At 38.6% G+C, this 26,190-nt stretch overlaps 2 protein-coding genes and 2 non-coding genes across 5 annotated transcripts in view; 1 reads left to right on the forward strand and 3 right to left on the reverse strand.

Moving 5' to 3' along the window:
* The window catches only part of Xk (X-linked Kx blood group antigen, Kell and VPS13A binding protein), a 55,286-nt gene extending 42,146 nt beyond the window's left edge, over positions 1–13,140 (reverse strand). The window contains exons 1-2 of one of the 2 annotated variants that reach the window (XM_040273247.2): positions 12,631–13,140; positions 4,333–4,595 (exon numbers count right to left, since the gene is read on the reverse strand). In XM_040273247.2, the coding sequence (XP_040129181.1) occupies positions 4,333–4,595; positions 12,631–12,716 (349 nt within the window). In that variant the 5' untranslated portion in view covers positions 12,717–13,140. Of the gene's footprint in view, positions 1–4,332; positions 4,596–12,471 lie in introns of both variants that reach the window. The other variant, XM_005323954.5, reaches the window with a different exon arrangement.
* A 978-nt stretch (positions 13,141–14,118) lies between these two features.
* Lancl3 (LanC like family member 3) overlaps positions 14,119–26,190 on the reverse strand; it is a 110,949-nt gene continuing 98,877 nt past the window's right edge. Inside the window, exon 5 of the mRNA XM_005323953.4 lies at positions 14,119–24,202. Within this exon, the coding sequence (XP_005324010.1) occupies positions 24,043–24,202 (160 nt within the window). The 3' untranslated portion in view covers positions 14,119–24,042. The remainder of the gene's footprint in view (positions 24,203–26,190) is intronic.
* Trnav-cac (transfer RNA valine (anticodon CAC)) lies at positions 20,511–20,581 on the forward strand. The gene has a single exon. It is a non-coding gene; the product is annotated as a tRNA-Val (tRNA).
* Positions 21,329–21,402, reverse strand: Trnav-cac (transfer RNA valine (anticodon CAC)). The gene has a single exon. It is a non-coding gene; the product is annotated as a tRNA-Val (tRNA).

The following is a 26,190-nucleotide window of genomic DNA, read 5'->3' on the forward strand; positions in this document are numbered from 1 at the left end:
TAAAATGGGAGAGAGAAGGGCACTGTCAAGTCTAGGCAGGCCAAATGGCAGACTGTAGGGACCTTCCCAGAGCAGAACAACCTTGTTCTCCTTATCTGGGCTTCAGCCCAACACATTTTCCAAGGTTCGGTGACTTCATCAAGCCTCTGGTAAGAACTGACTAAATTCACAGTGTCTCAGGATGGCTAAACTCACCCTAGGCTGAAGCTCATAAATATGGTGTTTATTATTTGTTCACACTGAAAAAGAAAACTTTTATATGAAATACACACAACAGGCAAATCCACAGAGACAGAAAGTAGATTAGTGGTTGCCAGAGTCTAGGGGCACAGGAAATGAGGAATGACTATTAATGGGTAGGGATTTCTTTTTGGCATAATGAAAATATTCTATAAATAGATAGTGGTGATGATGGCCCAACAACACTGTGACTATACTAAAAGTTACTAAATTGTACACATAAAAATGGTCTAATTTAAAACTTTATATTATATAAATATTATAATATTAAAAAAGCAACTTTGCTTATTTTTCTTGCAAAACCCTTCCAAGGCCAAATTCATCAGTGTTTGCTCAGGAGCACAGAATTAGAGAGTAGAGGGTAATAGAATTTGAATCCTGAATGGAATCAGGTTCTGATGGACTCCAGGTACCTCTCCTGTCAAGAGGACAGATATTTCTATTGGTCTAGAACACATTTAGATGGCATGGCAGATACTGTTTTCTGTCTATTCAATATTCATCCCTCCTATTGTCTTTTAAGAAAACACAGTTTTGTTCTAAGTGAAACCCAACCCCAGGACATCATGAGTAACCTAATCCAATGTCCCCAAACTTCTCTGATAATAGGATCACTTGGATTCACTGTTAAAAAAACAAAAGAGAAAATAAAAAGATATACCCTGGGCCTCCATCTCCCAACCCATATCCAACAAGTCAGTTTCCAGAGATGAGTTCTGGTAATGTATATATTTAACAAGGCTCCAAGTAATTCTAATCATCTTTACGAGATTATGAAGAATACTGCTACTAGCTTTTTGTAACTGTGACCAAAATACCTGACAAGAACAACTTGGAGAAAGAAAAGTTTGTTTTCAGCTCATGGTTTCATAGGTCCAGTCCATTGTCAGCTGACTCCTCTGCTATGGCCTGAGGTAAGGCAGAATATCATGGATGAAGGGTATGGATGGAGGAAAATTGCTCAATTCAAGGCAGTAGGAAGCAGAGAGGGAAAGAAAGGAGCCAGGAACAAACTATAATCCCCAAGGGCACCCCCCCCCAGTGACCTACTTCCTGAAGCCACACCCCCCATAGTTACTACCTAGTAATACATTCAAATTATTAATCCATCAAATGGACTAATCTATCAATTAAGTTATAGCTTTTAAAATCTAATCACCTCACCTCTGAACACTCCTGCTTTGCCATGTGAACTTTTTGGGAGACATCTCATATCCAAACTTTAATACACTGGTTTAAAACATTGGTGGCTATCATTCCTATGCCTGATTTTCCAAGCATCTCTCTCAATCAGGTGACCATATGATCACTTCTGGTCAATGATACCTAAAGTAAATTCCACCAGGGAAATTTCTGGGAAAGTTATACTTGGTAATAAAAGGAGAAAGTCATCTGCTCCTCCCTCCTCAGCCCTTCTTCCTGTCTTGAATGCAGCTATGATGGTTGCAAACAGTAACAATCCAAGACAAAGGCCAATGGATCTGCAGGGAACATCAACTTCTCCACTGCTGAAATAATGCCAGCAATTATGCACCTCCAATTTCTTGTTACATGAGCCAAATCAACACTGGGTTGTTTAACCTATAATCAGGTGTTTGTTCCATGTACCAAATGTATTCCCAACATATGATAGACAGTTCCAAAATTTGCCTGTGACACATCCTAGCCCACATTCCATTTATAAGGGCCTTGCCCCTTCTGGGTGAGGGATTCCTTCCTCAGATACATTAAAGTAGTGATTTGGGTTGCATAGATGGCAGCCATTTGTCTATTTAACAGGCTCATGCCTACTTCCTCTTTCCAGGTCTAAATGATTTATCATTTAACTCTCAGAGGACATATATTTTTTTCCAACCTCTTGGGATATCTCACAGATATCTCTTGTGATACTGACAAGGGATATTTAGAAGATAGATTTTATTTTCCTGAACGAAATTCTGTCTGAAAAACCACAAGGGTTAGCAAACATTTTCTGTAAGGAGCTAGACAATATATTTTAGGCTTTGTGGACCATATGCTTCTGCTGTAACTATTCATCTCTATGACACTGTAGCCCCAAAACAGCCAGAGACAGTATACACATGAAAAAGGATAGCTGTGTTCCATATAAAATTTTATTTACAAAAACATGCAGTGCCCTGATTAGGCCCATAAGGCGGTCTTCACTATCAAAAACTTGAGAAAAAATGGATCTGCTTATAAAAATCATCAGGTTATCACTACATCTGATTTTTCACTATGTTCCTGCCCACTTGGAAAAGCAATAAACTGGGAAAGGGGTATACTGTACTCAGAAAACATACCTTAGTCATGACCCATTTCAGTTATAAGTCCTTATAGACTAAAGATGCTGCTATACTTATTCAGTACCTACTGTCTACCAGGGGTTGTGGTTCAAGACCACTACTTAAGATCCTGACCTATATCTTTTTTAAAAAATATTTATTTTTTAGTTGTAGTTGGACACAATATCTTTATTTCACTTATTTATTTTTATGTGGTGCTGAGGATCGAACCTAGGGCCTCACATGTGCTAGGCAAGTGCTCTACCGCTGAGCCACAACCCCAGCCCCTGACTCATATCTTAAGAGTCATAGTCAGGTAACCTGTGATAAGGAAGATCCCTCTGACATGTAAGTATCATATGACACCACCATGAATTAAGACATTTACCATCCCATTTAAAATACAGGCAAAAAGAAGATAAAACTGAATGGAGTGAAACAAATAAGAGTATTTTTTTAAATAAATTCTGATTTCAGCATTTTCTTAAATGTATATTTTTTTAACTAAAAGCTTTGAAACCATTTTGCATGTCTGTAATACCCATTTTTCTTTTATATATAATATTAATGTATAGAAAGGGTTATTTACCCTCTCATTTGAAGGTTTTTCATTTGTGTCCAATATAAATAGAGGTTTTGTGGGAAACCTGAATTACCTAAAAATCTGCTGTTAATTTTATGATGTGAGAATAGCCCAAAGGTTAGAAAACTGTGTTCACTTAAAAGCAAAAGCTCCTAATATACCTATCAGAACTTCAAGAAGACAGGATAGTGGCCTTGATTCCACCATGCATCACAAAACTTTTAGTTGAAAAAATATACATTTAAGAAAATGCTGAAATCAGAATTTTTAAAAAATATATCACAATCAACCATCTCAGCTAATTTAGAGCTATCATTGAAAGACAGAGATGAAATTCCAAGAGGACCAGCCTCTGTCTTTTCTAAAGGCAAACTGTCATTTCTAAAAAAGGAAAGTCACCTGACTCTGTGACTGCTTCAACAGAGAAGGCTGCACAAGTGATATTCCATGTCTCCCAAGGCTGGATCATAGAAGGCCACATGGCTTCTATTTGGTCCAAGCCTTTTCTCACTATGAAGAAACTATCCCTGGAAGCAGCCACCATGCTGTGAGGAAGCCCAACTTCAACTACATAGTGAGATCAAATGGAGGTGACCCAAGATCCCCAACAACAGCCAGCATTAAGACATATGAAGCTTGGCACAGTGGCACAAGCCTGTAATCCCAGCAACCCAAGAGACTGAGGCAGGAGGATCACAAGTTCAAGGTCAGCCTCAGAAACTTAGTAAGACTCAGTCTCATAATAATAAATAAAAGGGCTTGGGATATAGCTTAATACTAGAGCACTCCTGAGTTAAATCCTCAGTACAAAACAAAAACAAAAAACAAACTAACAAAAAAAAAAAACAACAACAACATGGGAGCAATAAGACATGTGAATGAATGGGGCTTCAATGGATTCTAGTCCCCCATCTTTGAGTCACTCAGTTGATCCACAATTGGAACATAGATAAGCTTTCTTCCCCTTTGAACCTTGTCCAAAATGCAGATTCCTAAGCAAATTCAATGTTATCATTTTAATTCACTAAACTTTGAGCTTAGTAAGTAGAACACAGACTCAGGATTAAAAGCATATATGAATGACTTTCACTTGAAACAAAATAAACAGCATGTTTTGTCTCCCATTTGGAGCCCCAAGTGCAAAGAGAAATAAAAAAAAAAAAAAAAAAAAAATATATATATATATATATATATATATATATATATATATATATATATACATACCTCTTCCAACAGTGATGGTCTGCTCCAAGACACTTATATACAGCTGCAGGGTCAGTTGGGGGGCAGAGCCCAGAAAAGCCTGGATCACTGAAGCCCGGCTAAATGCAGAACGGTGGGTAAATAGCTTGCCTTCTGCCTGGCCCACCTCCTTCTCAATCTCCTCTGAGAAGCCATTTTTTGGCATCTGCCGCTTCTTGGTGATGCTGACATAAGGTTCTTCACTGTGGCCTGACTGACAGTAGATGCAGAAGACTTCAAAACACCTGATAACAAATCAGCAAGTCATAATAATTACAGATGGGCAGGATTCTCCTTTCTCAGTCATCCTGCTTCCAATTGTTCTGGTTCTCAAAGCCTTGACTTGGCTATTTTGGACTATAATCATCCCTTTAAGTTATCCCCTCCAAGGACCAGTTCTAAGCACTTGGTCCTCTTCAGGCCCTCTTGTAGGCCAAGGGGAATTGAGTAAAAACCAAATTGAGGGGTGAGGGCTGGGGATGTGGCTCAAACGGTAGCGTGCTCGCCTGGCATGCGTGCGGCCCCGGTTCGATCCTCAGCACCACATACAAACAAAGATGTTGTGTCTGCCGAGAACTAAATAATAAATATTAAAAAATTCTCTCTCTCTCTCTGTCTCTCCCACTCTCTCTTTAAAAAATAAAAATTAAAGTAATTAAAAAAAAATTGAGGGGTGACACCAAAGACCACAGAGAAAAGGAAACTTACTAGAGAATGGCAAGTAGATCAGGCTCAAGTCACAAAAAAATATTCAATTTTCCCTATTGACACATCAGCTGTACAGCCCTGGGCAAATAACTTATCCTCTGAGCCTTTTCTCTCAATTATAAAGCAGAAAAGATAGCTACTTTGCTGTGAAAGATGGCAATAACACACACACACACACACACACACACACACACACACACACACTCCCTATAATAGATTCCCCAAACCATTCTAGTTAAAGCAGAAAGTATAGTTGGGCAATTTCCCAGCTCAGGAAAGCTTGCCATCTAGCATTTCACTGGAAGACCACAATATGTTACCTATCTCATTGTCCTCATAAGCCCTTGCATGGCAGGGCTAAAGCCAATCATGCCCAGTGACTTGCCAGATATGTCTTATAGAATTCCAAGTCTGCTCTAGGGACAAAGTCTTAACCAATAACATTTCCAGAATGAGAATATCTGGCTTTTAAACTTGATTTCCTCTTTAGGTAATGATATGGCTGCTGAAAAGGGGAAGAGTACTAATGCCTGTGATTTAAGTACGTACGTATACACACACACACACACACACACACACACATTGAGAGACAGACAGGGATGGCTAAAAGTGTGAAACAAAATGTTAATCGTGAAGGCTAGGTGGTGGGTACTTGGGTGTTCACAGGAGAAATCAAGTTTTCTTCTATATGTTTGAAATTTTCCATAATAAAAGGCAGGGAAAATGGGTTATCCCTAGGAATAGGAAAAACATTCATGGCCTTAGGTTTAAAAATTGTTGAAGGCTTTTTTTTTCCCCTTGAAACATGTACTTTCATAACAACCTTATAATGCTGCTAGAAGATTTTATAGCTTCATCTACTTTATTGAATGTTGTTAACTTTATACTCTTACCCTGAGGCAACTATGGCAATGAGAATACATTTATAATTTGAAATAATAAAATAAAGTCATTGATGCAAGGTAGGAAATGCAGGAACTTTTCTGGTGAGTACAAAGTGAACATATTTTGTGATTATTACCTTTGCTCCTTGTTTCTGGGAGAAAGAAGGAGTGCAGTACTGTGGGGGGGGAGAGGTTTATCTAGTACGTTTTGTGCAGTGGGTTCAAGGTTACTTCAATATATTACATGAAAACATACAAAATAGCATGTGCCAGTTTGTTCAGCTGAAAATAATTATAACCAAGTTCAGGTCATGAGTTTGAGCCCAGCTGGTCCCAAACACAAATATGTGACTGGGGACTGAATGAGGCCTAGCCACTTTAGCCACTACACACTGCCAGACCATTGACAACAATATAGATTGGAAGATAGAATAAACCAATAGGCATTTCCCCCCCTCAAATATATGAAGAGTGAAGATGCACTTTACTCAGTGCTACAGGGAATGCAAAAAATAGCTGGATGTACCCCTGCCTCATTGAGAGGTGCTCATTATCTAAATGGAGCAATGGGATATTGAATAAGGATAAGTAATTGAAACTACTAACATTTATACAGTAGTTTTAGCTCATAGAATATTTTCTTATATATTTTCTCACTTAGAAAGTCTACTACAAGAATTTGAATCAGCATTATTTGTAATAGCAAAATTGCATGAATACTCTCAAGGTCTTCAAAATGAAAGAGTAATTAAATAAATCACAATATATCCATTCAATGCAATATTATGTGGTGCTTAAAACTGGTGGTTTAGAAATACATCTACTGACATTAAAAAAAAAAATGCTGGGCTGGGGATATAGCTCAGTAGTTGAACACCCTAGCATGCTCAAGGCCTGGGTTTCATCCCCAGCATCAAAAATAAGTAAATAAACAAGTAAAAATTAAAATATTTAGTAAATAAAAGAAACAAATGGCAATAGAATATATAGAGAAAATTACATTTTTAAAAAAGAAAATTATACACATATAAATACATAAAAATTACACACGCAAACACACAGTGGCATGCTTAAGCTGCTTCATACTGACTCAAGAGCACTTACTGTTAAATAGGAATTTTGTAAGCCAGTTGTTAAACAACTAGTAGCTTGATCACATTTGATGGGGATAAACACATTGTGGAAATCTGAAAACACTGAAAATCAGGGCTTGTTTACCTTGAGAGTTTACAAGCATTCACCATAAAAATATTAGTAAGAACTTACAACAAAAACATTAAGAATTATTCTCTTTAGAAGTTTTGTTTTCTTTACTGTACATATCTGTTTTCTGCTTTTTTGTCATTTCAACAACAAATATGCTTTACTACATAACAAAATTAAGTTTAGAGTTTGGTTTTTTGTTTGTTTGTTTGTTTGTTTGTTTTTGGTGGTGCTGGGGCTTTGTGCATGTCAGGGAAGCACTCTACCAACTGAGCTGTATCCCGGCCCAAGTTTATAGAGTTTTTAAAAATCAAAACAATAAGCAATCAAAATACCAATACATGCTGAGAGCTAAATTAATGAATTGAGGATTCAGTTAGGAGGAGAATGGAATTCTCTTAAGGCTGAGGAGGGGGCTGTGTGAAATGGGAAGCATTTATAGAGTTGTGGACAAAATAAAACTTCATTCATCAATCAATGGAAATAGAAGGTACCAGAATGAAATAATGAAGTGACTCTAAAGCCAAGAGAGACTTTATCACAATCCACTGCTTTTCCCAGGTAATACATTGTCTTAGCACACTTTTATACAATCTAAGTGTTTAATAAATCTGTTAATGGTCCCAAGATCTTTTTTTTTAATTTTTTAATATTTATTTTTTTAGTTTTCGGCGGACACAACATCTTTGTTTGTATGTAGTGCTGAGGATCGAACCCGGGCCGCACGCATGCCAGGCGAGCGCGCTACCGCTTGAGCCACATCCCCAGCCCGGCCCCAAGATCTTTTGCCAATACTGGGTAAGAAAACTAAGCAGAAATGAACTACTGCTGTATTCTTGGAATTCCACAAGACTTATCTAATTACTCCAAATATGTTTTGGTAGTCTGTTTTGCTTAAGAAGTATCTAAATGAAGCCCCAAATTAGATACTTTCAACAAAATTATTCAATGTATGACTGCTGCTCAGGTAGAATGCCTGTTAGCATGTTCGAGGCCCTGGGTTTTATACCCAGCACATGCATGCACACCCACACACACACACAAAAAAACTTTTTTTAATCATTCAAGGTAGTTTTCCAGTATCATGTACATCAGGGGTCAGGAAATTTTTCTGTAAAGTATTTACAGAGAAAAAATATTTTAGGCTTTATAGGCCATGGTCCCTGTTACAACTGCTCAGCTCTTGCCTCTGAAGAGCTTAAACAGATATAGACAATCTATAAATGAATGACCATGATATAAAACCAATAAAACCTTACTTACAAAAACAGGTAGTTGAGGGAATCTGGCCAATGGGGCACAGTTTACCAACCACTGATGTAGATAGATAGATAATCAGTAGTTGGGTCCATTTTTTTAACTTTATCCCATTAGCAAGCATCATATATCCCATTTTTTTAAGCATAAAACCAGGAGTTTATTTCTTAGCTGAAACCATTCATGTTGATATCAGTACAAATAACTTGTGGAACCAGGGACCCTAATAAAAATACATTTTCCAAAGAAATACTATGATTTCCTATAAGCCATGTTATCTTCACATGCCATGCATGCTCTGAGAGGCTACACAAGAACCAAACTGGTAAAGTAGAAAAGGCTGTAAGACCTTTGAAGAGCCACTTCCTTAATCTCTTTGAGCCTCAATTCCTGGACTGTAAAAATAAGATAATGACAGTTAGCTCACAGGGTTTTATAGTGGATGAAATGAAACACCATAAAAAGCACTTTGCCAATGAAATAAATATTCTTTAAATGTAGACTGTTAAATTCTCTCAAAAGTTTACTATAGAGGGAAAGAGTATGGTGAATCATTTTGCAATGTTCTCTAAAGATTTTTGGAATTTCTTAGCCTTTATTATACAAACACAGATTTATAATGTACCATTTTTTCCTCATTATGCCAGTAAATAAAAATGGGGGGAATTTTTTGATCTTGTAACTCATTTACATTTACACCTCTCAATCAATTTATGAAAGTTAACTGTAAAAGAATGATCAAGGGCTGGGGATATAGCTCAGTTGGTAGAGTTCTTGCCTTGCATGCACAAGGCCCTGGGTTCAATAAAAAAAAAAAATCAATAGAATGGTGCTCATTCTACTGAATGGTTGGTTGGTTGGTTCTGGTAAGAGATGTTTCCCCCTCCCTGTTTTTCCAAAGTATCTATTATAATTCACGGTAAGATTTTCCTTAAAATTGAGAAGAAAAATAAATTCAGGGTATTATCCAAAGTTCATATTCAGATCCATCCTTAATGTAGAAACAACCATATAAACTGCAGCTACAGATTTACATATAAGTCTAAAATGCAAGATATAAATAAGCTGCTCTCTCAATGGCTTCCTAAAGGAAAGGAGGGAAAGAGTGGAGTTAATGGTATTTAGTCCATAATCATTAGTATAATGTATTATGGGGGGATGATTTTTTTTTTTTGATGAGGTGCTGGCATGGAACCCAGGCTTCCTGCATGCTACCTAGGCAAGCATAGTACCACTAAGCTACACCCCAGCAATACTCCTCTATTGCAGTTTAACTGGGCTATTATCCTTTGTGAACTCAAAACCAGCATCTAATGAGTTTGACTAGTACCTACTAGAAGTTAAATAGAGCTGAACTGTCCCAAAACAATTTAGAAGGATGAATAAATCCAACAATAAGTGGGGAGAGGGAGAAACACCATGCCTCTCTTTTGTTTGGGGGAAATAGTTTTAATCTTTACGTGAGCTGGTGTATTAGAGTTTCGATAGAACTAATCAGCAAGAAAAAATTCTAGCAGATACTAAGTCATGTTAATATATGACAATAAATTGCTTTTGTTTTCATCTGGAAGCTAAGAGACTTGGAACCATATTTTGTGTATCTCAGCTCTCAGATCATGGGTCCAGTATCTCCTTGAAATGAATCAGCTGCATTAGAATGAGAGACTCCTTGGCAGTGGAAGAAGGTTGCCTGTTGTTTTGTTTTTACCTCTTATTTTGTTCCATTCAGAATTTTCTGGAAATAAGTTTTTTTGTTTTCTTGGTTTTTTACAGTGTTGAAGTTTTCTATGTAGTGATCTTTCAAAGCACCAAACTTTTCCTTTCCTTAATAAAATTATGTTTATTGTAAAAACTGAAATATATAGAAAAGTATATAATAAAGGAGAAAATTATATACTTTCCTGTTTTTCTAAATACTAAAATCACACCTCACCTTTTAGAAATTACTGCTCTTAACAGCTTAGGGTATTTCCTTCAGCTAAGGTTTATACTTGTCATCTTGTTTTTATACTTAATGTTATGTCATGAGCTTTGTTTTGGGTTACTCTTGGTGTTTAGAATTTAAAATGATGCCAATGATAGGTATTCTCATTTACTTAGATGGCTATTTAGGTTGTTTTAGTTTTAAAACTTTTTCTTAAGGTAGAACTACTAATAAAATGTACTATACACTCTGCTTTCTTTCATTGAGCATAGTAAACATAAATAACTTGATTCCATTTTTTAAGAAGCCTTGGGAACATGGTCTGGTCTGTCATTTTCCTCATCTATAAAGTGGGGACACAGTGGGGAAAGGGGCCTCCCTCACCCCAGAACCCAAATTGTCAATAAAGGTTGTTTTTGTACAGAAAAATAAATAAATAAATAAAGTAAGTAAGTAAGTAAGTAAGTAAGTAAGTGAGGACAAAGGCTGGGGGTGTAGCTCAGTGGTAGAGTGCTGGCTTAGCATGCACAAGGCCCTGGGTCCCATCCTCATCACCTAAATAAATAAATAAAAATCGTGGGGGCAATTACAGCTACCTCATAGTGATGAGTCAACAAACAGGGAACATACTGAACCACTTAACAGAAGAAGCTTTTGAGAAATGACAGTTCTCCCACGTCAAGCCACTGAACTGAGTTTCTCTTCACTGTTGAAGTTAAGAAATGATGAGTGCCTTGCCCAAAGTCAGATCACATTTTTTTTTTTTTTTTTTTTACTCAGCAGGAACACTATTGGGACCACAGGTCTTGCTTGGCTAGAAGGACTTTCTCTTCACTAAACAGCTCCAGGTGACAGGACTTTGTAAACTTTCCCTCACCTCCCCCCTCCCTCCCTTTTTCCTCCTTTGATTCTTGCTCAGCTGTCAGGACAACAGTAGCAACTTGTCACTTCTGCCAGCATACACTTTTCTCTTTGTTTCTAGGATTCCAGGGCTTCTGGAGGCTGGGAAACTTGTTCACCAAGTTTGCCATGACTATGTGTAAACCAGTGTCAGCTGGAATGTCTTTTTTTAATGGGAACTGCAAACGTTTTCTAATAGGGCTTTGTAAACTATCCTGCTACTCAACTGTGTGTATGTGATGTTGTGTGTGGGTGTGGGTGTGTGGTACTTGTGTGAGTGGAGAAGAGACAATTTGATTTCCTGGTAGAAAATGTTCTTGGTTAGCTGAACTTTGTAGTCCCTGAGATGTGTCTCTGGTCTCTCTCTCTTCAAATTCCTCTGTCACCTCTATTTCGAATTCAGGATTACAAATTTGTTTCGAATCCAGATAGAAAACCGTTTATTTTGCTTATCCTAGAGATGAAAGATAGGAAGACAACACATTTTAAACTCCCTTCAAAGGCCTTAGATAAAGGCAAAGTCTATTTCATCCCCATATATTTATTTCTACTTGCCTTGTGGTCATAAAAACTATTTCCAGAAATGTCACTGACAGTTCTTTTTAACACATAGCCAGTTGTTATCTTCATGGCCCATTGTGTACTAGCTTTCACGACTATGTTTATAACTTAGGCAGGGCTGGAAGACATTTCTACGACCCCATCCATATGTTTCCACACTCCATAATAATCATCATACCAGCGAGACAAAAGATGGATACGTGGATTTCTAGACTCCTGTATGCCAATTAAATACACTAGTATTTGCGAAGCACTTAGAACAGTGCCTGGCACACAGCAAGCTCCACGTGTCTGATAAATCAAACGAAACCACCTGCTTTAAAAGCGGCTTAGAACCCGCTTCCAAGGATCGGTGACCACACAAGCCAATTTTGCCGGCGCCCCCTGGACCGCGGAGAAGGAACCCCACGAAGCTGCCATTTTTGTCGGTCAAATTCAGGTGAATGTTGACAAGTTCACATGATGGTACCTGACGGGAATTCGGGTGGGGGGGGCAGCTTTAGTGTCATTATACTAGGATCCTGCCACATTCTGGTGACTGGAATCGCGAGGCTGGAGGGGAGGGCGGGTCGGCTTCGGGCCGAGCCACCTGTCCCTACCAGAAGGCCGCCCCCCTCGCTCGGGCTGGTGGGGGGAGCCGGCCGGGGGCTGCGGCCTAGGCTGGCTCCCGGCTTCCGCACGCACCTGAACAGGGGCCCGAGTTGAAGCAGGTGCAGTAGCAGCACGAGCGGGCGATCGCGGCTCAGGTCGCGGTGCACGAAGAGGAGGGTGAGCTGCACTAGCGCGCATGGCATCAGCGAGAAAAACAGCGTCAGCGCCTGCCACATGCGGTCCCCGCCTGACCTGTAGGTGCTGCTCAGGTAGAGCGCCGCCGTCGTCTCGGCTACGAACAGAAACACGGACGCCAGCACCGAGGCCGGGAATTTCATCTCCGCGCTTCAGCGGGGCGGACCGGGGACGGACGCTGTGGCCGTGGCTGTGGCGGCGGCGGCGGCGGCGGCAGCAGCGGCGGCGGCGGCGGCAGTGGCGGTTACCCTAGGGGTTCCTGACATGCCCAGCCCCGACCAACTCCCGCGCTGTGCGCAGCCCGCCGAGGGCACGCGGGCCCGGCCGACCGGCCCGGGCGTTGGAACTGGGCCTGGGGGGTAACCAACCCGGCTGGGGTGGGGCGGGCGGCGCGGCCCCGATGGGACACGCCCACACGCACCGTGCGCCGCCCGCGCGCCAGAATGCCCACTGCGTCTCTGTAGTGACGGTCCCCGGGCGGGCCGCGAACCCGCGCCCTGAGACAGGCGCTCCGCGCCACGCCGGGAGTCCGAGGGGAGACAGCCGGCCCCGGCTCGCCGCGCGTGCAGCCTCTGGGTCCTAGAGCCCCTTGGTCGGTTCTGTCTGTGGAAACTGGTCACATCCCTTTCAAAAACTGCAACCAACTGGGCCCAGAATTAGGATTTGGCCGCCTTTCCAGCCCGGTCTTACGCCTGATTCTTCAAAAGACTAGCGTTTGGCATCATTTAAAATAATCAGACCACAGAGATCCTTTTCAAAGTACAAATGTATTGCCATGACCCACCACTGTAACAGGGAATAGTTGAACTTTTCACTTTGCCTGCGAGCAGGCCCCTTCGTCTTCCAAATATAGTGGTCTGAAGCATTGCTAGTGGTGAAAGAGCATCAGAGAATCTAGGAGCCAAAGCCTCTCCTCCCAGAACCCGCCTACAAAATGTATTCCTCTGTAACTGACTAACTCAGGTCAAAGACCAGGGCCTAATAAGGAAGCAGTTTTCTTGGCCAAGCATACCTCTGCTTGCTGTTGTGCCAATCCTAAAACTAACACAATTTCTTTTCGCCGACTGAAATTGAAGCCACATTCTAGACATCAGGGTGGACTCAGCCCACCCCTGTCCCTCAGACCTTCATCAGGCCGCTAAATCTCTCTAAAACCCAGGTTTTAACCTATCCCTACAGGAATTAGATTTTAATAATTATAAGATCTCTTTCCCTGATGCAATTGGGTGATTTCAATCTTCAGGCGTCTCAGGCATTTTTCTATTTAGAAAAATAATGTGAACTCAGAATGTGAAAATTTAGATGGGATCAAGACAAAGAAAGTGGAGGGAGAGAACTTGATGAGCTTTTATCTTAGTTGTTATGTGATAAGGGAAAATCTATTTATAAGGGTTGAGGGGAGGATTCAGCGAAAAGCTGAGAGGTACCAGGCCCTTTTTCCAAAAGGATTACTAATGTCTATTTATAGAACCCAGCAGGCCACCATGCCCTGGATCAAGATACACACACTGTCACCAACACAAAATCAGCAGCGGCACTCCAGAGTATTTGTGTAATGTTTTATTTAGCTTTCAAAGGAAAATTAATTAGTAGCTTATATTATTAATTGGTACACAGTAACTATTTAGCATTAAATTTTAAGGCCAAGGATTATCACAGGTTTTACATTATTAAGTGGACTGTGTTATGGTGCAGGGAGGCAGTAAGCCAATAAATAACATCACTTTAAACACTATAAAGACCAGTTTATGGCAAATTATTTTCTACAAGTACAAAACTAATACAGAAAACATATTGGAAAGATCACAGTGTTTAGAACATAGTAACAGTTTTATAAACAGGTGCATCTCTAATCTTCTGACTCAATCTTGCATCTGAAGATATTTCATCATACCATGCAGTGGCTTTGAGCAAACTCCTTACACGAAGAAAAGCAATATCAACTGTAGTACTTCCCACGCCAGGAACAACCAGGAACAAAAGCTAAAATCCGCTGAGCATTTTTAAGTCGATCTTTCTTTGTTGGTCTATACACCAACTAGTTTACCCCAGTGACCATGTCTTTCTCTGTTGTCATTTGCCATTTTATCTTTGAGAATAACATGTATGTTACGGCTTGTAATTGTTAGTGTCCTTGACAAACACCTAAGTGGATTTTCACTAAAATCATTAAAGATCAATTTAATGTCATATTTTGCACTATATTTTCTTACTAGGACCGAAATAGTCATTACTTCTTAAAAATATTATGTACACAGAATAATAGATTTATAGAAAGTGATGTTTTGGTATAATATGTAACATATCAGGATACTTGAGAGTTTGGTTTTATTAGAAAGTGTGGTAGTATGACATTTTGTGATACAGTAAAATTTCTGGGAGAATGTTCTGCTCTAAATTTAGAACTAATTGTTACTAATGTGTCTTTGAAAGAAATTTAAAGTTCCCCTAAGGAAATAAAATAATTAACAAGAGGTCAGCTTGCTGACTTGTTTTGACAAAAAGGCATTGTTTTTAAAGCCTTTTATTTTGTGTGCAAGTCTTTCAAACTTTTTGTTATTACTTATTAATAGGATTTTGAAGTAATAAGGGCTAATTTCTATTATTTGGTATATTTTTATAATTTTATGTTTTTAACTCTGCATCTGTGCTGAGACAAATATATTGTAAAGAATACAATTTTACTAATAACACTCATTCACTGAGCAGTTCTTCAAAATTCAGTAGTACTTTAAATAATGGTAATTATTTATTCCTAGTTAAGAATAAACAGTTATACTATATTGGCATTTTATTCCTTTGCCCCCCCCATAATCATGGAATTGCACTAATTTGCTACTTGTGAAATGTATCATTAGGAAAATGAGTTCTTTTTTTCCAATGATACAATCGTATTTCTATAAGTATTGTGAATTGTGAAAAAAAACTTTTTTTTTGTAAAGTAAATTCTATTCATTTGGGAAATGCACATTCTCAAGATAATATATAATGTTTGACTATTCCTCAGTTGTATATGGCTTTACAAAGTGTTTTCTCTAATAATTGAATTCTACAAAATCTATTTTTTAAATTTTTGTTAATTTACCGCCATTAAATCCAAGAGATTAAAATTCAGACTTCCCTTCCAAGCAGAACTCCTCTGGATGTTCAAAGTTGGAGAAGCTGTTACCTTTTTAGAGAATGGACTGCCCTTCCTTATCAGATTCTAAAATCAAACTTTTACACTTAGAATACCCCACTCCTGCTCCTGGAGAGTCTATGTTAAACACGTGTTCTACTGCATTTCCAAGAACAAAAGAATTCTTTACTGCTACTACAGTCTTCAGAAGATATCTCTAGTACTGAAAAACTAAAATCCTAAAAAAAAGAGAGACAAAATCAATCATTTAAATCAATCTACTTATTTGAATACATCCACATATGAGGTTACTACAGCCACTTGAACCAAATTCAGTGGCAGAATTAATTTAGTGGTAATTGCCACTTAAACACAGATCTTAAAAGTGAACTTATGGGGACAGCATCACAGGCCCCAGTAAAATCATGTTGCAAAAAGGTCATTTGCTAAAGAGTGACCGTAGACAAGTATAGTCTAAATCTTCTTTAAATTGACTGCTATGTCAGTTACTTCATACACAATACAAGAAGAGTATACAGTGAAGCATCGAAATGAACACCATACACATAAAAAGAAAGCATCTGCAGAACTCGACATGGATAGATTCTGTGTTTATACATGTACACATTCTGATGTTTCTTCCCTCATCTTTTTAAAGCATTCATCATGTCTGAAAGTTAAGAAGAATGTGTATATTTAGGTACTTTCTGAAGATCTATGTCCATGTGGAAGAACTTAAAGCCATATGATGGTTTCAGTTTAGGAAGTGGTTGTTCTAGAATAAAAAAGTTATCTTGGTTCTCAGGTGATTGGGGGGGGGATGGGGGGAGTAGAGATGCTCCAAAGAGCATGAAGAAGGAGATGAAAACACCAAGTTTTTTTTTTTTCCCCTGTAGAGACACTCGTGGCAATTTCTACAATACTTATGGACACAGAACTCAACTTCAAACAGGATTCTTTACCCAGGAGTTTGCTTAAGAGTCTGTATTGTTAATGTGCCATGGAATCTCCAAAAGAGGATAAAAGAATAAAACATCCCTAACTTACTTAGTCACAAAATCTGTTTTTCCACCATACAATTCTTGGTACTGCTATGCTGCAATTGGGGAAATATTGTAGTACTCCTATAGCAGACAGTATTATCTTTTCATTTTATTTCATAACAACAAAATTGGTATAAGCAGTAGAGAGACCTTATCCGTGGGATGCTAGCTCTGCACTGTCCTATATGGTAGCCAACCCACATGTGGCTCTTGTACACTTGACTAGTGCAATAAATATAAAATGCACACTGGATTTTAAAGGCAGAGTACAAAATAGGTTAAAATCTCATTAATATTTTTATATTATAATTGTATTGAAATGATAATGTTTTGGATATACTAAGCCTAGTTAAATACATTATTCACATTAATTTCACTCTTTTTACTTTTTAAATGTGGCCACTAGAACGTTTTAAAATTACATATGTGGTTTGCATTTATGGTTCACATTATATTTGTGTTGGACACTGGTGCTGTATTTGTGAAATTCATGGCTATTATCTTTGATGGATGGAAACTAATGGCTTTAATCTTTAAGTTTTAATAAAAAGGAAAGTTTAAGACAGACAACTGGAAGTGTGACTAGGGTCCATGTTAATTGTGTGCAAATTTATTAGAGCAGTTAGCTCAAAGTTAAGACCCATTCATTAAACAATATATGCTTGAACATTATCTGTTCCTCAGGCATTTCTAATAGCTAAATGTTGGATTTTATTTTATAAGTGACAGTCTTCTTAAGCCAGTTTCTTTGTTCCCTACACTGGTTACACACAGAGAGAGTGAGAGAGAGACAGATAGGCAGAGAGGGAGAAACTGTTTTCCACAGGAACTAAGAAAAACCACAGAGGAAGCTCACAGGAAGTCCTTGCAAACCATTTCACAGCCCTGGACAGTTATGTTTTCCCTCTCTTTCTTCAGTATCATGCAGGGAGGAGAAAGGCAAGAAATGAGGACAAATAGGAGGAATCACTTCCAGTGTTCTATAGCACAGTAGGGTCACTATTGTCTACAACAATTTTGACATACTTAAAAATAACTAGAAGAGACAGATGTTTTCCAACATATAGAAATAATAAATATTTGAGCAGATCGATATGCTAATTACCCTGATTGGATCATTATACATTGAATACAATGATTGAATTATTGTACTATCTTCCATAAATATGTTCAAATATGTCTTAACTACATATAAAAAGAAAGGAGAGGGTAATCTGTTCTTTTAACTCATACAAAGCATCAGCCCTCCCCCCACCCCAGCGCAGAACAAAAATGTCAATGATTTGGCTTTCACTTTAAATGATTTTTCAAATTCAATTCAGAGGGGTAAATAACAGATGCACAAAGGCAAAAGAAGATGCAGGGACTCCTGCAAAGAAGGGACTTCACCGTTTGTAAAGAAGTCTAGGAGGAAAAGACCCAGTTCTATACTTTAAGAAAATGAAAATAAATACTCTTTTAAATTCTAAAGGCATCATCCATCAGATTGCAATTCATTAGCACTTTCAATTAAAGCAATGAAAGAGAATGCACTTCCAGTATAAGATTTATCATCATGGATGAGGCCTAAACATGTAATATAGCATCAACTTTGGCTTTTTTTTTTACAACAGTAAAAATAAAATGACCTCCATGAATAAATATGGAGGGGAAGCAGGATAAATGCAGCCACCATCCTATTTTTTATGCATAGGCGCACTTGTAGTGGGCAGTTCTGGACTTGTGATCTGAATACAGAATAGGCCCAGCTCCTGATGACCTTGAGGTCAGCCCTTCTGTCCAGAGGGCAGTCCAACCCTACTGAGCCTGGAGCTCTTAGCTAAGAACAGATGTGGAAGGAAGAGATAAGGAGAAAACCTTCCCTCCCACGAGAAAGGAGGTCACATGATTAGGCAGGCACAGGAAAAAACATCAGAAGGAGCTATTTAAAGGAGAAGGAAGACAAGAGGCATCAAATCAGGTTTAGGATTACAGGTCCCAGGAAGGAGTAAAATCCATGGGTAAGACTGTACTGGCTCCTTGCGCCATTAAATGTACATCCATAACCCACTTTGAGATGCTGAGCTTCTGCAAGTTCCCCACCACCACCACACACTCCTTTGTCTGTCTTCTCATTGCTTTCCTTGCCAAGTTCATGCCCAATATCCTAGGGCCTTGGCAAATTTGAGTCTTCATAGTTTTAGCTACTAATTTGAGACAATGTTGAATAAATAACCCAGGTCCCCCTAAGAAGGCCTCATAGGCTGTTGAGAATGTTTCTATTCTTATATGTCACCAGCTCTGAGGCCCAAATTAAAGTGCAGATCAAACTCAATCCAAAATTACTCTATTTACCAGTTCATTTTTGCTCTGGAGAACTAGACTGCCTGTTCCCTTTCTTGTGTAACTGGCACTGTAACCCTTTGTTTCAAATAAGCAAAATAAATGTTTACATTAAAAGGAAGCTCCTGAGCTAGACCAGCTTATCCCTATGTAGTAAGCCCTGGTAAATCAGAAACTTCTGAGGCACATAGTCCAGACTGTTGGTAAAATATAAAAAATGTACACTTGGTTTTTACCTATCCAGTGATCCAGATCTCAAGAACTACATTCACATATAGACATTCCATGTGGCTGAAATGCTATTGGGAGTCAACTGAGCATGATTTTCTATGCATATAGTAGGTATGAAAATATAGCATCCTTTTTAAATATATAAAGGACCTGCACATTACAAAACTCTCCTATAGCCATTATATCATCAGTGACCCTCATGAAAACCCTGTGAAATGAATGTGGTGATTATTATACTACAGTGGTCTATGGAAGTGTCAGGAAAAGGCTTTGAGATTTCCAAATAAGGACTCTTGGCATAACTAATTTTTTTCCTTGTAATTGTTTTCTCTCTCTCTCCCTCCTTTCCTCCCTCCCTATGTTAGGGATTGAATCCAGAGCTTTGTGTGTGTTAAGCAAGCACTGTACCACTGAGCTACAAACCCAGCCCTGTGTATTTTCTCAACATGGATATAAATCACAAACTTCCATTTGTTGCACCAAAATTATTGATATGCTCTCTACAGAAGTTGAAATAATTTACATACCACCTTGATTAAAATCTTAAATCATGTTAAATCAAGTTAAATAGGTTGTCAGTGGAGAGCTGAGATTAAGCATAGACCAAGAAAATGATCCTATTTGTTTTCTGAGTTATGAGTAAATGAATACTATTATCTTAATAACACAGTCAATTACATGAAGAAGCACAGGGAAATATATGCTGTCAAACTTCTGTTCTCAAATATCAAGAGTTGAACAAAGACTGGGTGCAGTGGCGCATGCCTATAATCCCAGTGGCCAAGGCAGGAAGATCCCAAGTTCAATGCCAGCCTCATCAACTTAGCAAGGCCCTGAGCAACCTAGCAAGACCCTGTCTCTAAATAAAACATAAAAAGGTCTGGGCATGTAGCTCAGGGGTTAAGCACCACCCCCCTTCAATCCCTGGAAGCAAAAAAAAAAAAAAAAAAGAGTTGAACAAAAATGTAAAAAACTGATGAGTGAAATGAGATTGAGTAAAATATAGATAATATTTGGGGGATGTATGGAAGAGAAGGCATGTAATTGTGTTAATGAAGCAAAACACAGAACTATAATAGTTTACAAAATGTCCTGTCATCAAAGTATAATGCAGTCTTTCTGTTGTTGAATATATCCTCCAGTATTTCCATAATTATCTTCAGGGTTCATAATTCTTTGGGTCATATCTAGTAAATTATATTAAAGTTATATTAGGGGGCTGAGGATATAGCTCAGTTGGTAGAGTGCTTGCCTCACATGCACAAGGCCCTGGGTTCAATCCCCAGTACCACCACAAAAAAAAAAAAAAAAAAGCCACATCCCACAATAAAGATATACTACTTCTATTATATATTAGGGACTTCAAGAAGCAACATGCTACATCAAGAATGCACAAGGCCCTGGGTTCAATTCTCAGCACCACACAAAAAATCAATCAATCAATCAATCTTACTACCTTAGAAGTGGATAAGCTGGATAATTAAATAAAAAGTGGCATATCACTTTCCTACAACTTAAAGGTCTTTCTTACCCCTTCTTGGGAAAACAAGATTGAATACCTTCCTATATCTACAATTCTTTTCCCTTAGGAAAATGAAAAGTTTCAACAATGTTTAAGTGCTAAACAAGCTTTACCTTTGTTCCTAATTTACATAAGTGTCATTTCAAAGACAACACCCAAACAAAAAACGTGACCTTTGTTTGGTCCTGGTATGGAGAAAAGGTTATCTTTTCACAAAGGTCAGTACAGCAACATCACAGTCACTCAATCAGATCTTAAAAGGGGATGCAAACAGAAGAGATGCCCAGTTTTTCTTAAGTTCCTAGAAATGGAACTGATAGGATGAGCAAGAGTCTGGCTTCCTTTGTCCTTTAGGTTTTAGGTCTCAAGGATGAATGGTGGAAGGATCAGCAAATAGAAAATACAAGGGATTTTGTTCACTGCTGTTTTTCCAGAATCATTCTAGAATACTGAATAAATAAACTTGGAAAGTGAAAGCCTGAGTTTGAATCTTTATTCAGCTCCTTTTTTGTGTGTGTGGGGGGGTGTCTGGGGATTGAACCCAGGGCCTTGTGCATGTGAGGCAAGCACTCTACCAACTGAGCTATATCCCCAGGTACTAGGGATTAAACTCAGGGGCCTGACCACTAAGCAACACCCCCAGCCATTAGGTCTCACTAAATTGCTTAGAGCCTTGCTAAATTGCTGAGGCTGGCTTTGAGTTTGCAATCCTCTTGTGTTAGCCTCCAGAGTTGCTGGTATTACAGGTATGCACCACCCCATCCAGCCTGTTCAGCTCCTTTCTAACTATGAGATTTTGGAGCAATCACCTAACACAACTCAAGGGGTTACTGGATGATGAAAAGAACATGTATTTCTTTAATAAAGTCCTGATCTTGGGTGTTTATTATCTTCAGCCTATAGGGACCACGCACAATGATTTTAAAATGAGATTGCAAAAAACAAGCCTCACCATCATGCCAAAAGGAGACTCCACTTTGTAAAAGGCATCTTGCCTTAGGGCTCTCCAAGAGGTGCTTGTCTGTTCATGAAAAAACTTCTGGAACTCCATTTTGGAAGAGATCTGAAAGCTGCTATTTATGTGGTATTGCCTCAAACTGAGAATTTTCACAGATGAACAATTGAGGCCAATTTTATATGCTTAAATCTGAGGATGTGAAAATGGAATAAGTGAAAAAGATGTGTGTTTTTCCAAATCATCTGTTTTAGGTTTTTTTCCCTGCTGATACTGGGGATCAGGCCCAGGACCTTGCACATGCTAGGCAAGTTCTCTACCATTGAGCTACATCCTCAGTCCCCCCCCATCCCACCCCCCTTTTTTTATTATTTTATTTTGAGACAGAGTCTCACTAAGTTGCCCAGGTTGGCCTTGAATTTGTGATCTTCCTGCCTCGGCTTCCCATGTAGCTGAGATTGCAGGTGTGTGCCTCCGTGACTGACTATTCTATTTTGTTTTGATTAGTGCAAACGTACAAAGAGTCACAAAATATACAACATCAATTCTTACCTTTCTTTGGTAAGATTCTTTGTGAATCTCTTGAATACTAGAAGTCTTTTCCCTCCAAAGAGGAGCACATGCTGAATGTGTGCGCGAATACACACACAAACACACTCATAAACACACCTAGGTGTGTGCACCTACGCACACCAACATACATACAAATGTTTTTAGGAAACAGAGTATTCCCTAACTCCTCTCAAAATCTACCAATGACTCAGATTAGGAACTATCAAACTATAGGATAAGTGCTTAGGTTTACATAGGGGTAGATGTAGCATATATACACACACGTACATATATATACATATATATCCAAATATCTAATGACTATTTAAATAATTAAGTCCTATACAGTACAATTTCCTCCTTACTGTGAAATATGAAAATGTCCAGGATCAAACTTCAGGATAGGGGTAAATGCATGTTTTGCATATTAAAGTGACAGATGCTGCTATAGTGTTCTGTAAACCACTACTTACTTGAAGCAGTTTCACAACTTCTATGTGTTTACAGCAGGGTTTAATTTAATATGATAACTTGGTTCAATGGGTATTGTAACCAATTTCTAGTGGACCCTGTGTCTTGGAAGGTAAGGTGACCAGCCAGGGAGTTCACTCATCTCTTAAACTAATAGTATAAAGTCAAACAATATTGCTTCCACAATCAACTGGTGCCTTTCTTAGCCTGTCTGTCTGTCCCAAGGGACACAGTATTACATCAAAGGCAGAATGACACAGCTTTGTAGTGGTTACCCTGATCTTTGAGATGAGTGATTTTTACCAAGAGCAAATTTTACAGTTTGACTAATAGCTTCATAGAGATTACATACATAAAGGCATTTTAAAAATTACCAACAATAGACAATACACAGCTCACACTTGAAATTCAGAAAAACACTTGAAAGCAACACTTGCTACAGTATTTGCTAGACTATGAATTTTTCTTCTTTATTTGTGGTTCTGGAGATGGAACCCAGGGCCTTGTGCAAGCTAGGCATGCATTCCACCACTGAGTTACACCCGACAGCCCTGCCTGAATTTTACTATTCTAATTGAGCTTTAGGAAAGAAAAAGGAACTAGGAAAAGAGATATTCTAAGGCCTAAGGAAATGTGGAACTTCAGTGTTTAAGTTATGATATGATGTCTTTAAAGTGCCCAGGGCAATGATAAAAAATATTCATATGCAAATATCTCCATTCAGTAAAAATCATGAATTTCAATAATTAAAGGCTTAGGACAATCAAAGGTTTTCTTTTTTGTCCTTCATCCTGACATTTCAACCCTGCCAGCAGTTTTCACTGGGGCAAATAAGTTTTGATTGTCTGTATTTCTGAATTTAGGGGTGGAAGACACCCATAGAGGGCCAGATTCTCTCTCCAATTGGGAAAGTACTAGCATTTTATTGCCATAGTGCCCCTCTCTGTTTTGGTTCTTGTGTTATGAACTGAAAAACAGATCATTTCTTTTCCCCTTTCTCTCTGATCTCCAGTTTTACATCCACTCCCTGAAACATACATTCGCTACAGTTTTTAGATGAGTTGTGGTGTCTTATTTTGTAGGTTCTCTCCAGTCTGCTACCATGCTACCTTCCCCTCCTGCTCCCATCCTTCCGGCGGCAATGTTAAGGCTCATGGTCATGATACCATTGAATGTGGCTTATGTGGAAACTGCCTCGGCAGGCTCAGGAAATCTCAGGGGACTTCTGCAGGGCCACAGTGGGAGATGGAACCTTTTAAACAAAGACGCTGAAGAGAGGGAATTCAGCCTGATTGGGCTGCAGCAGGTCGATCAGAAAGCACACGGTCCCGGAGAAGCCTTCATACAAGCTGTATATGCTTTCAAGGACCCGTGACCCGGCCTTGAATTCCTCGGTAAATAAGAATTGAGCAAACCTAAGAGGAGAAGAAGAGAAGAAGAAAATATGAACAATTACAACATCAGTGTTTCCATATTGGCCTTGCCTTCTTCCTCCTCTTCTGCTGAATTAAAGTTTTGTTTTGTTTGGTACAGGCCATTGAACCCAATGGCACTTTACCACTGAGTCACATCCCCAGCCACCTTGATTTTGAGACAAGGTCTCCTCGCTAAATTGTTGAGGCTGGCATTGCCACATCATTCTCTTTCCAGAGTTATGTAATTAAGTATTTTAAGAAAGACATTCTCTCTAAAAATATTAAGAGGATCTGTTATATAATTGTTTTATGTTTCACAACAGATTGTGTTGGCAAGCAAATCCAACTATTTTCAGAGTCTGCAAAGTAAAGTACTTTGGTGTTTTCTGAGGATTTCGTTCCATCTGTCATCCAATAATTAAAAGCAAAGAAGACAGATAAACTGACCTACTTTTATTTATCTTCAATAGAAGCAAACTGATATATTGCTGTTCTGTTAAAAACAAGTAAATATGCTGTTTCTGCAGGCATATTATTTCTGAGCTAGGATTCATTTATGTGTGACAGAGAGAAGAGACTGTGAAAATAAATGGGCAAGATTTTATACAATCTGTGCTTTGGGCAAACAAAGGAAGAAGATGAATGGGGAAAGGCAAGCAACCTTTTATAATGATGACATCAATAGCAGACTCAGCTACAAGACAGATTATGTTTAAGACACCCCCATTTAAAAGCCACTGGCCTCTAAATTCTCTACGAAGGACCTTTTTTCTTTTGCTTATATTTGCCACAAATTCTATTCAGATTATGGATAGCAAACAATATTTTAAAAAGCAATTTAGAGCTTTAACTTTCTTTTTTTCTTTTTTGGTGTTGGGGATTGAATCCAGGGGTGCTTTACCACTGAGCTACATCCCCAGCCTTTTTTATTTTTTTATTTTGACACAGGGTCTCACGAAGTTGCTTAAGGCCTCGAACTTGTGTTCCTCCTACCTCAGCCTCCTGGGTTGCTGGAATTACAGGCATGTGACACCATGCCCAGGTAGCAATTTACAGCTTTTAAAATGCTGTCATCTATGTTATTTATTCATTCGTTTATTTGTTTTACTGACCTTCTCTACTCATTCTCATCAACAAAAATAATCAACAATTCAGAGTCTGGAACACACAGCTTGGTAAGACCTGAGAGCTGATATTGCCATAAATTTACATTATTGCTACTACACCAGGGGTCCTATGAAGAGTAATTACTTATTTTATCTTTTTAGAGCTCTTGGAATTATGGATGGTAGCTTAAAATAAATCAGCAGGGAGCACTGCATTTCTGTCTGGCACAATTTTTCTATCAACTGCTTTCTTGACTATGCAACAATTTTAAATGGAATTTTACATTCTAAACAAGCAGAATAATAAGGCATCCTTTTTTTTAAAGAGAAAGTGAGAGAAGGGAGAGAGAGAGAGAGAGAGAGAGAGAGAGAGAGAGAATTTTTAATATTTATTTTTTAGTTCTCGGAGGACACAACATCTTTGTTGGTATGTGGTGCTGAGGATGGAACCTGGGCCACACGCATGCCAGGCGAGCGCGCTACCGCTTGAGCCACATCCCCAGCCCCAATAAGGCATCCTTAAGAATTAATTCAAAATTTATGGTTATATAATAAAGATGGCATTGTGGTATAGTTTTGGAGAGGGTCTTCATCTTTTTAGTGCTATGGATCATTTGGCAGTCTGAATGTCTCAAAAAAGCTTTCAAATGCATAAAATAAAATACATAAGATTACAAAGAAAATTAATATTATTAAAAACACCATAAGCGAAATATTTATCTTCTTTTTTCATCTTTCCTTTTGTGTGTGTGTGTGTGTGTCTGTGTATGCTGGGAATCAAACCCAGGGCCTGGTGCATACTAAGTGCATGCTCTACCACTGAGCTACACCCTAAGTCCAAGTAAAAAAAAAAAAAAAAAAAGTAAAACCAAACCAAAGCTG

This window comes from Ictidomys tridecemlineatus, chromosome X, assembly GCF_052094955.1.
Source record: "Ictidomys tridecemlineatus isolate mIctTri1 chromosome X, mIctTri1.hap1, whole genome shotgun sequence".
NCBI lineage: Eukaryota > Metazoa > Chordata > Mammalia > Rodentia > Sciuridae > Ictidomys > Ictidomys tridecemlineatus.